Genomic DNA, 14,473 nt, shown 5'->3' with positions numbered 1-14,473 from the left:
CCTTACAAGGGCAGCTCTAGGATGGCATGGACTGAGAACAGGCTGGGAAATCAGGGAATGACATGGAATCGGCAGCTACTTCTTCGCCTTCTGGGATTAGTGACAAAAGCCAGCTGAGGCCGAAGCGCTTATCTCTATCCTTCAGTCCTCTTTCTTGCTCTTACACACACACACACACACACACACATGAAACAAAAACGCACACAAGAACATTTGAGTTTGCACAGAGTGAGGGTGCATGTACTCCCATTGCCTTAATTAGCTTTGCCTAGCATATTCCCTATTTAGAAAAAAAGTTGTCCGCAGTGATTCCCTTTGATAGGTTTAGAAATAGTCTTCTATGGTGTGAGATCAGGCCAAATAATTATTAGAGTAGTTAAATGAAATGCAAAACCAGCTTCTTATTGGGTTGCCAATCAAAATATAGTCATATATATATTTGTGCAGATCCAATAAATCAAAGCCCTTTTTCTAGCATAGCTGTCAGAGTACGTACACCTGAATACCAGCGGTGATGTTTGCCGATGCTGGATTTGGATGTTAAATAAAGTCATCTCATCTCTGCCCTGCGTTCTTCTTTGCTGCTATTCCTCTCTGGTGCGCATGTCAGCGGGCAGATGGCAGGAGATAGAGGCATCTGTGGAGGAGGAGGTGCCTTTTTCCCTTCACAGAGCAGAGACAGGTGACATCTGCCACACAATTAACACCTCATGAATACCATTAAGGTGCTAACAAGCATAATTTATGCTAAGTCAGATGAGACTGGATTTTATTTGGAGTGCTTTACACCAAAAGAAGACATATCTAGTGCCAAACAAAGCAATTTAAACGTCAGTTCATCCAGATAAAATAAATCATTTTTGAAAAGTCAGGTAAAGTAGGGGGCGGGGCATTTCAAAGTGTGGTAAGAATTTTAAATAATTATAAACACATTAAATAATTATAATTAATGGGTTGAAATCTTTGATAGAGACATGTAAAGAATGAATTCAGTAGCTTTTCCTCTAGAGGCTTTTAGCCTTTCCCTTTTTAGTGAAATATTTCAGTTCCAGCAGCACCTGAGGTTACTGGACCCTTCATTTAATGACACGATCAAGCTCAATTTTAATGAAGTAAATGATCAATAGCATGCTAACATGCTAAACAGGCATGGTGCACACAATAAGAATTTTATCTAGTTAAAATTAACACACTGGCATCATTTTCTTAAAAGGTTTTAGCATGCTGAAATTAGCATATCAATCTAGTCAAATCACAGCTGTGCCTTAGTCTCAAAAACCATGTGCAGCACAGGTTGGAGGCCACAGATGGAGAGCAGGCGATGAAAAACGGCTGAGGCTTCCGGGCAAGCAGATAGGCAGAGGCTACTGTGAGGAACAAGCAGGTTTAAAAAATGACAGGCAGCCAGGCGTAAAAGAAGCTGGTCTGTTGTTAGTAGCAGAAAGATAGTTGGGATGTTGGTAGGTGTGCAGTCGTGTGATCGTGGCTGGCAGGGCAAATCTACAAAGTTCTAATGGAATGCAGGGACCTATTAAGAGAGCGAGAGTGGCCTAGAGCAGGGACAGAGACGGAAATTGTAACAGCCACCAGTCTGCTTTAAATCTCTGCTGTCAAGCTGCAGACACATATTTCAAAGCCTGTCCCAATAAATCCAGAGTGGTTGACACCACTGGCAGAGTGTTTCTCCTGCTTATAAATCGACATAGTTTGTCGAGAATACGATCCTCTCTGTTTCATCACTCGATGAAATACAGCAAGTGATAAGTTATGGGAAGCCTTTTTTAAAAAGGCGCCTCGTTTCATGTGTAATTTGCGGCATGTGTCCATACTCAGTTGCTCAGTTGCCGCTGCTAACTGGTTTGAGGAGGTGAAGGAGAAAAAAGAGAGAAGAGAGACGGGAGTGAAAACACGAGATAAGAGCTTTAAGATGAAGGGAGGTGAGAAAGAGATGTTGAATGCTACGACTTTCCACTTGGGCTCCCCCCCCCCCACGTTTTTTTTTTTTTTGTTGTTGTTCATTCATCCACAGGTCTGGGGTCTCATTTAAACAGCTCGGTCTGCCTCTCCACAACAGCAGCCGGTTATTACTCACCACTGGATGCTGTCTACTGACACAGTTTAGCTGAGAGCACAGAGCTGGGCCGTGTGTCCCTCACACAAACGGAAGAGCCAAAGCAAAGGCGGCTCAATTGTGTGTCTGAGCACACAATGACAGAAATGTATTAAAATGGCTAAAACTGTCATTTCATTTACTTGCGTGTCTGTCGGACAACTTGTGGTGTGGCGTTAACAGGCTTCGCGAACAGCTTATTAACTGCTCTGTGAATGTGTCTGATCGTTGGTGTGATCGTTATTGAAGCTGATGAGCAAGCAAAGAGAAAAGTGGGAGGGTGGAGACGGAGAAGTGGAAAGGGGAGAGAAGTGAGGATGGAATTAAAATTTCCTCTCTTCTGCCCATCTTTGCTGCTTCTCAAGGAAAGGAAGTGTCAGTACATTTAAGCAGCCACAGTTTTTGTTGTAGGCCTTTTATATGTGTCACTCCATTTCTAGAAGGGACCCATATGTGACTGCTTCGTCTCTGGCTGACGAGCCTGTGCGGCCGTGTTTCACACTGAATGACAGAGAGAGAGAGAGAGAGAGAGAGAGCAAGAGAGAGAGAGAGAGAGCAAGAGAGAGAGAGAGAGAGCAAGAGAGAGAGAGGGAGAGGGGAGGCTCACAGGGAAGCTCTGAGGGGCAACAGATCTGGTTTGCTCGGCTGAAAGACCAAACAAGAGATGGATTTTTGCACAACGTGAGAGAGGAGCAGCTGCTTCACATAAGAAAAATAAAGGTCTGTATCTATTCCTCTTTCTTTTCTCAGCAACTGCATGCATGCTGCTGATGCTTCAGGCTACTTTGTTTTATTTTACAACATTTTTCCAAATTATTATAATGAACCAGACAGAGCAGGGAATCTGTTGATGAGATCTATAAGGAAGGATCCTGCTAAACACAGAGAGATTATTCAGCTTGAACTCATCTCTTCATTCACAGACAACTTTATTTATGGTTTATCAACACCCGCAGAGCTGCGGTGAAGCTGCTGTCACCGGCAGCCTTTCTGTCAAAGTCAGAGAGATTTAAAAGGAAAAGTGTGCGAGATGTACGCATGCATGGCGGGAAGAATTCATTTTAGTCACCAACTTGGAAGGTGAGCGGGATTCCGGTGTGACAGTTGGGAAAAGGAGGAAAAGCGTGACAAGCGATGAGTGGGGCAATTGTTCCCCCCAAGAGGGTGAGGAAAGCGTCCTTTCAGAGCAATCCTGACAAGAGCGGGGTTTGTTTGCATTTGAACTGATGTATGACTCACTCAGCTCATCATAATAATCAGAGAGTAAATGAGCTGCACAGGCAGAGTAACTCAGCATCGGGTTTTATGCCACGGCGCTCAGAAATATCAGGAGTAATTAACAGATATGAGAATGAGGTGTAAAAATACACTTTACCACAGGGATGAACTAACAGACACACACACATACACACAGTGAAACATCAAAGCAAGGAGCTCATTATCCACACTGGCCACTGACCAAAAAAATCGTCCAGTGCTTCCTATTCATGATGATCACTGTTCCTGTCTGCTCGTGGGTTAACTCATGCTACCTTATTGTCAGTTAGATTAAACCCTTCGCAGCACCTTTGAGATCTCACTCCAATTTGGCCTTTTGAAAGCAGCACTTTCATGCCCTGAATATCTGAGAGAATCAGATAGCAGCTTGAACACCGGGGCACGACCCCCAGTAAAGCTTTGAGTGCAGTCAGGTGCGCTTCGAGATTTTGCTATTGAAATGTAAAAAGCTCAGAATAGAAACTGCAGTTTGCTCTTTAGTAGTTTTGCAGTCAGTTCAACTCCTCCTTTTTCTAAATCTGGAGCCTCTTCAGTTATGTTTATATTTGTGCACATTTTTTTAATGCTTTGCTTAAGTGCACAAAAAACTGGAGATGATGTTTGTTGTCATGCTAAACAAGAAGAGCGGAGAAACGGTTTACAGCTTCTGGTGAATATTGTAACATCTGTTTCTTCATACTTTCATCATTCCTGCATATCTCTGACCCTTTGTGCGTTATCTGTGGTATTTGCAACTGCAGAAGCAAATTGGAATTCATATGGTGAGGCTTAGGTCTGCTTTCAGCTGATCTGGCTTTGAATGTAAGATACGTAGCATGGCTGAAATCCAGGTTACTTTTATCTCCTGGTAATCTGCTATTTGGACTATAGAAGTATACATACGCATGTGCAAGTGTTGCATGCATCCAATACAATGTATATCCCCAGGATTTCTGGGTTTTTTTGGCTCCTCTTGTGTGCTTTTTCGTATGTGCGCATCGACACACATGCACACACTTCCACAAAAGAATATGGTCCAAATGCCATGACATTTTGAAACACATGGATGTTGTCCATTATTCATGAAGTGAAGGGCTAGTACCAGAACTAAACAAACACGAGAATCCATCTCAGTGGGAACTTTCAGTTTTAGTAAATATTTGCATAAGCCGCATGCATGGATTGTTAAAATTCCAGCAATGGCCGGGCCTATTTTCTTTCTCGGACACCACAAGGTTTAATAAAAAGTTGCAGAGAGGCTCCAAGGCTGTCTCTGTTTGGCCCTGAATGAGCATGAATGGTGCTGAATGTGAAAAAAAAAAAAGACTTGCGTAAAGACTGAACATTTATTAATCAAGTAATTAATATTAGACTCATACAAGGCTTACAAGAAAGCACAGTAAGATTTGCTTTGTTCTATGATTTTATCGACACATCGGGTATAAAACTGCAAAGACGTGCACTGTCCAGCAATATCAACAAGCATAGAAGAAAAAAAAAGACGATACGCACTAAGAAATGAAAACATGCAAAATAGGACAAGAGGGCTGATGGGGACGAATGGGCAGAGGCATAAGCTGAATGGTGACCGTGAAGAAGATTACACAGAGATGATGAGAAAATTAGGAGGGTGTTGGGTGAAGAACAGATTGAGAAAGTGGAGCACGGGAAGCTACGCGGCACCGTGTCTCAGAAGGAGTTTGGCTGAACATACTCCAGTAGCAGAGGATGAGGTTGTTTGAGGAGAGACCTCGAGAAATTGTGCAGATCAAAGAGAAGGAGTTTGATCAGGAAAAAGAGAGAGCCTTGGGAATCGAGGCTCACTGTCTATAGAGATAGACCAGTGGCAAAAATATAAAGTCTAAGAAAGCAACAGTGAAGATACGCAGAGAAATTTGCTGAAGTGTGCAGCAGACAGCCGTGTCTATACAGAACATATTTCAAGTTCATGACAAAGCCCAGAAACCAATGCTGCTATAGGAATAAAAAGCTGAAATACTTAATCAGACACAAGTCATATCAGAGAGCAAAAAAAAGAGAGCACTTCAGCAAGAACCCACTGATGAGCTCCAGGCTGCTAGACTCAAGAGGAAACATGAGAATAAGAGGACTAAAAGGCAGAACAGTCTCACAGTGCTGAACTCTGTGCAACCCTGACTGGGAGTAAAACTGGGAGAAAAGTATTAAAGGACAGAGATGTAAGTCATGTCAAGTAAAGTTTGCTGATGTCCAGCCTCAAGGTACGGCCCTCACTCATCCTATTTCCTCTCAGAGGAGCAGCTACCAGCAGTGGTGTTCATTCTCTGTTGGAGAGGCTGTCCAACAGAGGGGCCATTCTGGCTTTAAAAAAGCAGCTTCTGCTCAGAGGGAGGTGTGAGAGCAGTCCAGATCACACTTCAGTGAATCTGAGATGTGGCAAGAATAGGAAGACATTGACAGCATGGATAGAAAAAAATGTTATATTGTGTCTATTAAAAAAAGTGTCTCTCTGAGCAACAATTTAAGATCACAAAGCTTTTAATTATGTTGCTGACCTTACACCTAGAAAATAAATCCTGTTTATTTGTAATGATGTAAGGATTTTCATGAGGCATTAAGCATGCCTCTTGCCCCCAAAATGGGCTTGAATATCTGATATCCATGTTTATGAGCAATCTTAATAAAAATCATGAATTACTGAGCAGATACATCATTTTTTGAGACGACAACTCTGTGGGAGACACATAAAAAGATGGGAATAAAGCGCACACATTAAAACAGGCAAAAGAAATTAAGTCCATCTTCAGCAGCCAGCGTTTTATCTTTAACCCTCTGTCAGAGAAAGGAGGTGTAGGCTCAAGGGCAAATAACCAACGATCTGTCCAAAGTCAGCAGAATCAATAGTGAGCAAGGCCTGATTGCAGCAAAACATTATACATTATACAAAACCCAGATCCAGCACAACCAGAGAAAAACAAGAGATAAGACGAAGGCCACTTAAAATTTTAACTTAACACAGTGTAAATATTTTTGCTGACAGCCTTCTGGGATCTCGTACACTTGTGCACTACATCACTCTGGATGCAGTTAAGGATCAACAAAGAAAACTTTTGCAACAGACTTGATACATAAAGTCAATGACTTGGGTTTCTACCTGACACTAAAATGTGAATTTAGTGTAACCTTCAGAAGGAAGAAAAACCATAAATTTGTTAACAGAAGCATGTGATGTGAGATTGCTGATTCACTGGAGGCAGGAATAAACAACTCATGTTCCAACACGTGAAAGCCAAGCCACTTTTAAAATTTATATAATTTTCCTGTATAAAGATAGCTCATTTTCCCAATTAGTCCTCTGTGTTCTCTGTACTACATTTGCAGCAATTCCTAAGGAAAATAGCTACTGGTATTTATTATATGTAGGCGGGTGTGTGCATGTGTGTGTGTGTGCATGTGTATGGCTCACCTCTCCAGAGTCAGAAGGACTGCATGGCCTGCCCTCTTAAAGTAGATTAGCTTAAAAAAAGAACTGAGCGTGCATCGTTGCCTGGATACAAAAAGCATCATTAAGCACAATTATCAGCCACTTCAGCTCACAATGAACAAGCTTCAGTGCAAATTTCAAAACAACATATCATTAAAATCAACAACCTATACAGAGGAGGAAAGAGTGGTATGGAAAGATGAGGCCAACAGGTAAGATGAGGAAATGTGGCTGAGAAGAAGGAGAAGAAGAGAGATTTGAAGATAGATAAGTAGGCAGGAGTTCACTGGCAAGTTTTTGGGGATGTTTCAGATGTATACACAACTAATTACTGACATTTTTTTTACCTCAATATATTGGAAATCTAATGTGACCAAAACATTTTATGCACTAAATGAAAGATGTCAGGTTGGGAGAGAAAACAGTACAGAGAACGATGCATTGCAAAAAGACAGCAGAAGCAATGAAAGGCAATGTGAGCAGCGTGTGCAGGGAATATCAATACAAGTTTCCAAAAGAGTCTGGGGGAAAAAGAGAGGCACTATAAGCTAACAAAAGCGGCAAGACCGTTTTTCACTGGGCCAGGACAACCATTGGGAGCGTTTGATAAAGAATACAGAGTTAGGGCAAGAGAGCACGCAATCACAGAAAGGCTGCAGCCCAACTCATTCCTCCTCATTATGCTGTGCATCTCCCTGAAGGTAGTTTGGGCTTTAAATTAAAGAGAGCTAGAGTTATTGCCAAATGTACCATCCAGAGAGAGACAGTAAGAGAATAAAATGGAGTGAATACGTAGGGAAGAAAAGATTCTGGGAATGGAGTGCCAAATTGCCAAACTTCATAAGCAAAAATCATCACAGAAAGTTTTGTACCAAATGAAATTATCTGAAACTTTGTGCAACAAAACAGATTGTATATAAAAGATGGATATAGCCACTGTTTGTCACCCACTGGTTTGCACATTCAGTTCAGTTTTGTTTATACAGAGCAATCTCAGATTAACAACTGCCTGAAAGCGCTTTACATTGTAAGGTACATAACTCAGATATTAGACAGAAAACCCAAACAATCCGATGATCCCATATTAATAAGCACTTGGTGACAGTGGGGAGGAAGAACTCCTTTTTAACAAAAAGAAACCTCTAGTAGAACCAGCCTCAAGGCCACGACAGGAGAGCATAGTGGAGGACAAGGACAAAACATAAACTATTCAGCAATATGTAGAATATAGTCAAGTAAAGAAGAAAGTAGAAAAGTGAGTTTCCAGAAGTGAAAATCCCCCTCATTTTCCCCACTGGGATTTTGATTTGGAGTCACTATATTGTAACCATTCAGCTATCCACTGTTACTAAGTGGAACATTGTGGCATGGTGCTATGTGTTGCTGTGGAAACCTATCAACTTTGTGTTATTAATAAAAAAGTGTTTAATTTGCAGTGCTGTGGAAAAGAACTCTACCCACAATCCTCAGCTGAAACAGAGATCTCTTTGATTGGTGGAGGTTACTGTTATCATGGAAATGTTTAAACTTCAGAGAGCGCAAAATCTTAGAAAGTGAGAGCGGTGGATGCAGTTAGGAGCACCATATCAATATTTAACTACACACACAACACACACACACACACACACACACATATATATATATATATATACACACACACAACTATTATTATTATTAGACGTAGTAGTAGTATACAATATTTTAGATGAAAACAACTCCATTCGTGAAGGCTTGAAGTTAGTCCCTTTGGAAGCTGGTATTTGGTGTGCATTTTGGCATGATTAGTTCATTCACTGCCAAATGTATTTAAGTTGCACAGTCTTTTCTTTTATTTATTTATTTATTATCCAAATCAAATCTTTTAATGGTCATATTCACTTAGTAGCTTATTGGCTTGGTTCAAGTCTTATAACTCTTTGAGTAATGATTTTCCAAAGCGTCAGTGGATAAAATGAAGCTCTTAAAAAAGTGGGCAGGCAGCCTTAACTGTAAACTTTATCAAAAAGGAGCCTAATCTTTTACACCTCCCACCATTTATTACCTTATCTGAAAGAAAGGCAGCACGGTGGCACGGTGGTTAGCACTGTTGCCGCACAGCAAGAAGGTCCTGAGTTCAATTCCACCATCAGGCCGGGGTCTTTCTGTGTGGAGTTTGCATGTTCTCCCCGTGTTTGCGTGGGTACTCCGGCTTCCTCCCACCGTCCAAAGACATGCAGCTTGTGGGGATAGGTTAATTGGATAATCCAAATTGTCACTAGGTGTGAATGTGCGAATGAATGTGAATGCAAATGGTTGTTTGGCCCTGCGACAGACTGGCGACCTGTCCAGGGTGTACCCTGCCTCTCGCCCTATGACAGCTGGGATAGGCTCCAGCGCCCCCCGCGACCCTGAAAAAGGATAAGCGGAAGCGGATGGATGAAAGAAAGCATGGAGTGCTAAGCTAATAAGCATCAGTTGTTAGCTAATGTTTTAGCAAACTTCGTTTGCTAAGACTATCCACAAATGGCTAATTAGATGTAAGCAACTTGCTAATAAGATTTGAACTTTCGGTTTACTGTGTGCTACTTAATCAACTGCATGACAGGGAATTATTTGTTAGATAACAAACAGGATCGAACAGAAGTAGAAATTTCTCAATATTTCAAGTTTTCACTGAGTAGCTTGCAGTTTGTAGTCACTTCTGGGTAAATCCAAATTTAGAGATGACTTATTTAAAATTTAGTGTGAATGTCTTGAGATACTAACCAAAACTTTTGGCCTACTGATGAAAAATGCAATTAATTAATCAAAATAGTGTCAAAAAGAAGCTTCCATAAGGTTAGCATGGACTTCAGTTGCTCAAATGTCCATTTGAAGAATTTCAGTTTTGTACGTCTGTATTATCATTTTTCAGACCCAGGGGTTTGCTGCTTGGGATTCATCAGTGTATAATAATATATAAAAAATACTAATGACTGTAACAATGTAGCATTATGAGCGTTTAATAGATTGAAAATGCTTATAACTTGCATTCACTAGCTATTCAACTTGCATCATTTAATCTCTGCCAATTCAGAATAACAAGCAGCTAGTTCAAGCTTAGTTAACTAATTAGCTTATGAAGGTTAAATCTACTAGCTAACTGTCCCTTTGTAGTATTATTAAATTTAAAACACAGTGTTCATTGGTCAGGTTAAATAAATGATTATTAGTCCACATCAAACTGATTTGGTGTCTGAGCAGCAAACTACAAAATTGAGAGAACACTTTGTGACACTGAGACAAGTTTATAATGTTTTTATTAATATTGTCAGAGCAACATTCCCAATTTCCGGAATGAAACATCATAATGAAATGAAATGGCAAAGCATTTAAAGTGAAACCTTCCAGTTTCTAACATGTTTTTACATTGTAGCTACTTCCGCAGTTTTCAGCAGCACTGATCTGATTAACAGAGGTTATTACTGCAGATCAAAAGGCAGGAGTATAATTTTCTCCAGCCTTAATATCGCACGAGTGGCCGGGCTCACATATGGGGCATGCTGAAATGTAGGCTATAAAAAATGGGGAGAAAAGGAGGCCAGGAACAGAAGATAAGAAAGAAGTTGAGCTCATACCACTGGGAGATGAAAAGTGTGCTGCTGACCTCTAGCTTTCATACCGGTCATGGTCATTTATTCCTCGCTTTGAAGTGTCTTTCCTCTGCTGTCATAGATCAAGTCAAGACACAAGGCTGGTCTAACCCAAATTCAGCACAGCCCCCTTCCCCTCTGTGTCTCACCAGCACAAAGACTCTGACTGCTCCTCCAGCGGTCGCTCGCATTTCCTCGCCAGTTTCGTGCCATGCAGTAATTTGTGATGGAATATTATTAACAATATTAATATACAGTGGAGGAGGATTGGTTTTCATCTGTCTTTGTGAAAGCTGATTATAAGGGGTTTAATTTCATCAGATAAGGATGGCTTCATTTATGAGCACGCACAGCTTTGGGCACCGAGCCTGACAGGCATTCAATAAGACAAGCACTCCCCCTGCTGTTCATGGCAGTGTCATCGGCATAAATAAAGTAAAACAAAAAGCTTCCTGACTTTTAATCTGAACAAAAATCCTTTTTTTAATTGATCATTTCCAACCAAGGCTGTTTGGGATTATGTGAGGGTGTGGGCATCAGGAAGCATCTCCCATTCTTCAGCAGACAAAGAGAAATCACTTTTTAAAGGCTTTTTGTAAATACTGGATTTTTAAACTAAACGTCTTTTTGCTCCTCAATAAATTTCCCTCCTCTTCCTTTTGTCTCTCTTGTTATTCCATGACGAAACAACAGTCAGGATGTCTGGGATTGACGTTCCGTTGATGGACCAAAATGAGACCGGAATCTCGTCAGTAGACAATGGGACTTTCCTCCGTTTCTCCCCGACCTCTGCCTCCACATCTGCGGCCGCCTCATCTCCGGGGCGTCCAGGGAATGTTTATGTTTATGTATGGCTCTTTCTCGGCCTGCTGGTGTTCCTTCTGACGCTGCTCGTCATTTCCCTACACAGGCTCAAGAACATCATCTCCTCTTCTTCCTCTGTCCCCGACTGCAGCAGCGAGGGAGGAAGCTCCTTCACCAACATGGAGATATGTAGCATCTCATCTCAGAGGTCCACCATCTCTGCACTCTCCACCTGAGGGATGTGGGAGGGAGCACATACAGTACAGACATATGCACATGTGCTCTCATTGGTGCATGCCCATGCAAACAAAGGCAAGCATGCACACACATATAAAGCACACAGAGGTCCAGCACCTCCTCACTGTGACATACAAACACAAAAACCTTTTGTCAGCCCCAAAGAAGCTGACATAATGGCATTACAGTCCGTGCATGCATATTCTAATTCTGGCGGGGCCATGCAATCTGCATAGGCACAGGGGAAATATCTGCTCATAATGTGATGAAGAGGTCTTGAAGGGTGAGTGTGAATGCACCCTTCTGAGTCTTACTTTCACAATTAAGACAAATGAATCTGAGATTCTGCTTTCCCTTTGCGGGGAACAGCATAATGAGGGACTCATTATCTTTTCTCCTCTTTTTTCTTTTTGTCATTTCTCGTATTGCACTCGTGTTCAACTTAGAAGAAATACTATTGTTTGAAGTGAAGCTTTGTACAGCATGCTTCATAATGTCTGTAGACTACATTGCAAACTCGGTATAAAAATCCTATTAAAGCTCTTTAACTTTGTACATGAAGTACATAGATGTGTCTCAGCTGTTCAGTAAGGTTTTGGAAATGAAAAGGCAAGATACATCCAAACTGTGATCACGTCAGGCTTGTAATCATTCAAAGTATGAAGAAAGGAGGTTGCACAAGAAGAGGACCGATAACGGTGATGTGGATGTGAAGGTAAGAAAGAAATGACGCTTGGAGACTTGACAGACAGGCACCCACGGACTCCAGCTCCAGACAGGCCAGGTCAAAAGTGCCATCAACTACAAGAGGAAATTCCGAGCCTGAAAGACAGGTCTACCAGCGCGACAGATTACCACTCTTGCCTGTCAATTTATAAGGCGTCCGATCCCGGTCTCCATAGAGACTACAGCAGCTCTGTGCTGCCATCAGCTTTTATTCCAGGCTTCGGTTAGAGAAATGGTTGTTTACTCTGAAAATACATCATTTACTTGTTTGTTATTTTTTTAATATTGTGAGTTGAAGTCTTTTTGACACTGTGACAAAAATGTATGGCACGTACAGAGAGAATTATTTGAAAACGGTTCATTCATCTTTGCCACACTTTGTCAGAAAAGTCAATAAACTGTAAAGACCACAAAGGCTCATAGATGACAGCCGCAAGCAATAAAAACAGCCAGAGCTGTCAGACTCCTTGACAAATCCTCACTGTTCTCCAATTAATCTGTGTATTTCAAGTGGTACGGTCTGACAGACTCAGCACTCCCCCATGTATAAACTTTAATCACAAAATCCCTTTAACTTCTATACATGCTGAAACATCACACTAATTAAAAAAGAGATTAGTGGCAATGCTTTCGTTTATCATTCCAGTTATAATTGAGGTGTTAATGGATTTGTTTGTCTTGCAAAATTAGGAAAATGGCTGTAGTACTAAGCATAAGATAAAGCATCAAATATACTGTAAACAAATTGGATGTAATTATTAGCTTTGCTGTAGTTTCACTTCAGCTCATTCTTCCCAATCCACGAATCCCTGGATTTTAATTTTTCTTTAAATGATTGAAAAAAATGCCACATACAACCCAAAAATATATACAAAAATATGTATCCATTCATCTTTTATTATTAATATTTGGCCAATTCTGGTAATATCTTTATAAAAACTGTGCTAGACACATCAATAAGATGCCATAATTAGGTATACAAGACCTTAATAATTGAATTTTCGGTGGCTATACAGCTCAGTGGAAACAAAAGTGGGTACACAATATAGTAATAAAGCAATAATAACCATAAATAGAGTGCGGTATTGAACGTAGTTTTTAGGTGAGCAATGGTAGATGTAGTATAGTATAAAGTATAAATAAAGAGATTAATAACTAGGGCTGTTAATGTGCAAATAAAAGTAAGTGTAGTTTGTAATTGTACAGTTAATGTTTTACAATATGATAATATGTAAACATATTGGCCTGATTTAAGGTTATTACAAAGTAATAACTACCGCAAATATTTCCAGGTAACATTGATAGCATTAAATAGCACATTCAAATACAGATTCTTTTAAAACATGAGGTGGTATTAATTTTAATATTAAAATAGTGACCATAGCCTTGTTATTTTACTATATTTCTTATTGTAATCGGATTAATAAACACCCAGGTCAGTCAGTCAATCAGATTGTAAAGTTCTGGTCATTTTAAAGTAATTAGTTTTAAATCTAATAAAAAAAAAAAAAATAGAAATCAAAATGTTTCAGTATAAAATTAAGTCATATCATTTTAATATTTCATTTATAATTTTAGACTATAAAATTCACTTTTAGTGGCATAAATTGATACTTAAACTAGTGTTATTTTCTACTGCCTGGTCATTTTAACTGTTTGGCATGTAAATTTTATCAAAACCAATGTTTCTCTTATTTAGAAGCACTTAAAACATAAAGAGATATATATTCTATATATTTATGAACAAAGAGCTGAGGCATGTTTAAAATCTGCAGACCTAGTATCACAGAGTAAGTGGCTTATGTAAGTAAGTGGCTTACTGAAGTGTCCATGGGCAAGACATTGAACCCCCAAGTTACTCCCAATGGCCGGTCAGTGACTTACATTTGATGCACTGGGTGAATATGAAAGGCGCGTTTTAGAAACTTTATTAGAAAACAAACAATTTCTTTCTTCCTGTTAAAAGGGCGTTTTTCCTTCCCACTGCTGCCATGTGCTTGCTCCCAGGGGGTCATCTGATTGTTGGGGTTTTCTCTTTATTATTGTAGTCTTTACATTATAAAGCGCTTTGAGGCAAGTTGTGTTTTGGCACTATGTAAATAAAATGGAATTTAATTGAAACTGAAGCTACAGTTGGTAAGGGCTCACAACAGAAGATTGGAAAAACGATGCATGGATCCATCCTGCCTTGTATTAACAGTTCAGGCTGCTTAATGAATAAATAAAACTGAATTGAATCAAATTATTAAATGATGTTTGATGAGA

The 14,473-nt window shown here is 40.1% G+C and overlaps 2 protein-coding genes across 8 annotated transcripts in view; one reads left to right on the top strand and one right to left on the bottom strand.

Annotated features, from left to right (window-relative positions):
• ccna1 (cyclin A1) overlaps positions 1-11,120 on the bottom strand; it is a 26,126-nt gene extending 15,006 nt beyond the window's left edge. The window contains exons 1-2 of one of the 6 annotated variants that reach the window (XM_082549103.1): positions 10,427-11,120; positions 6,813-6,893 (exon numbers count right to left, since the gene is read on the bottom strand). The gene's annotated coding sequence lies outside the window, so the exon portion shown is untranslated. Of the gene's footprint in view, positions 1-6,812; positions 6,894-8,871; positions 9,164-10,426 lie in introns of those variants that run through there. The other 5 variants (XM_082549104.1, XM_082549106.1, XM_082549107.1 and 2 more) reach the window with 5 other exon arrangements.
• sertm1 (serine rich and transmembrane domain containing 1) lies at positions 2,461-14,473 on the top strand. 2 transcript variants are annotated; one of them, XM_082549110.1, is made up of 2 exons: positions 2,461-2,830; positions 11,135-12,043. In XM_082549110.1, exon 2 carries the CDS (start codon positions 11,140-11,142, stop codon positions 11,479-11,481), a length of 342 nt encoding a protein of 113 aa, XP_082405236.1. In that variant the 5' UTR covers positions 2,461-2,830; positions 11,135-11,139; the 3' UTR covers positions 11,482-12,043. The 2 variants fall into 2 exon arrangements, with proteins under 2 accessions (XP_082405236.1, XP_082405237.1); XM_082549111.1 differs by lacking the exon at positions 2,461-2,830 and adding an exon at positions 9,239-9,346 and having other exon boundaries at positions 11,135-14,473.

Source organism: Aulonocara stuartgranti (genome assembly GCF_965226115.1).
Source record: "Aulonocara stuartgranti genome assembly, chromosome: 10".
Classification (NCBI taxonomy): domain Eukaryota; kingdom Metazoa; phylum Chordata; class Actinopteri; order Cichliformes; family Cichlidae; genus Aulonocara; species Aulonocara stuartgranti.
This window is presented reverse-complemented; position numbering and strand designations above follow the sequence as displayed.

Excerpts from the sequence above, each read along its gene's own strand:
- sertm1 (XM_082549111.1), top strand. The coding sequence starts at position 11,140 with ATGTCTGGGATTGACGTTCCGTTGATGGACCAAAATGAGACCGGAATC.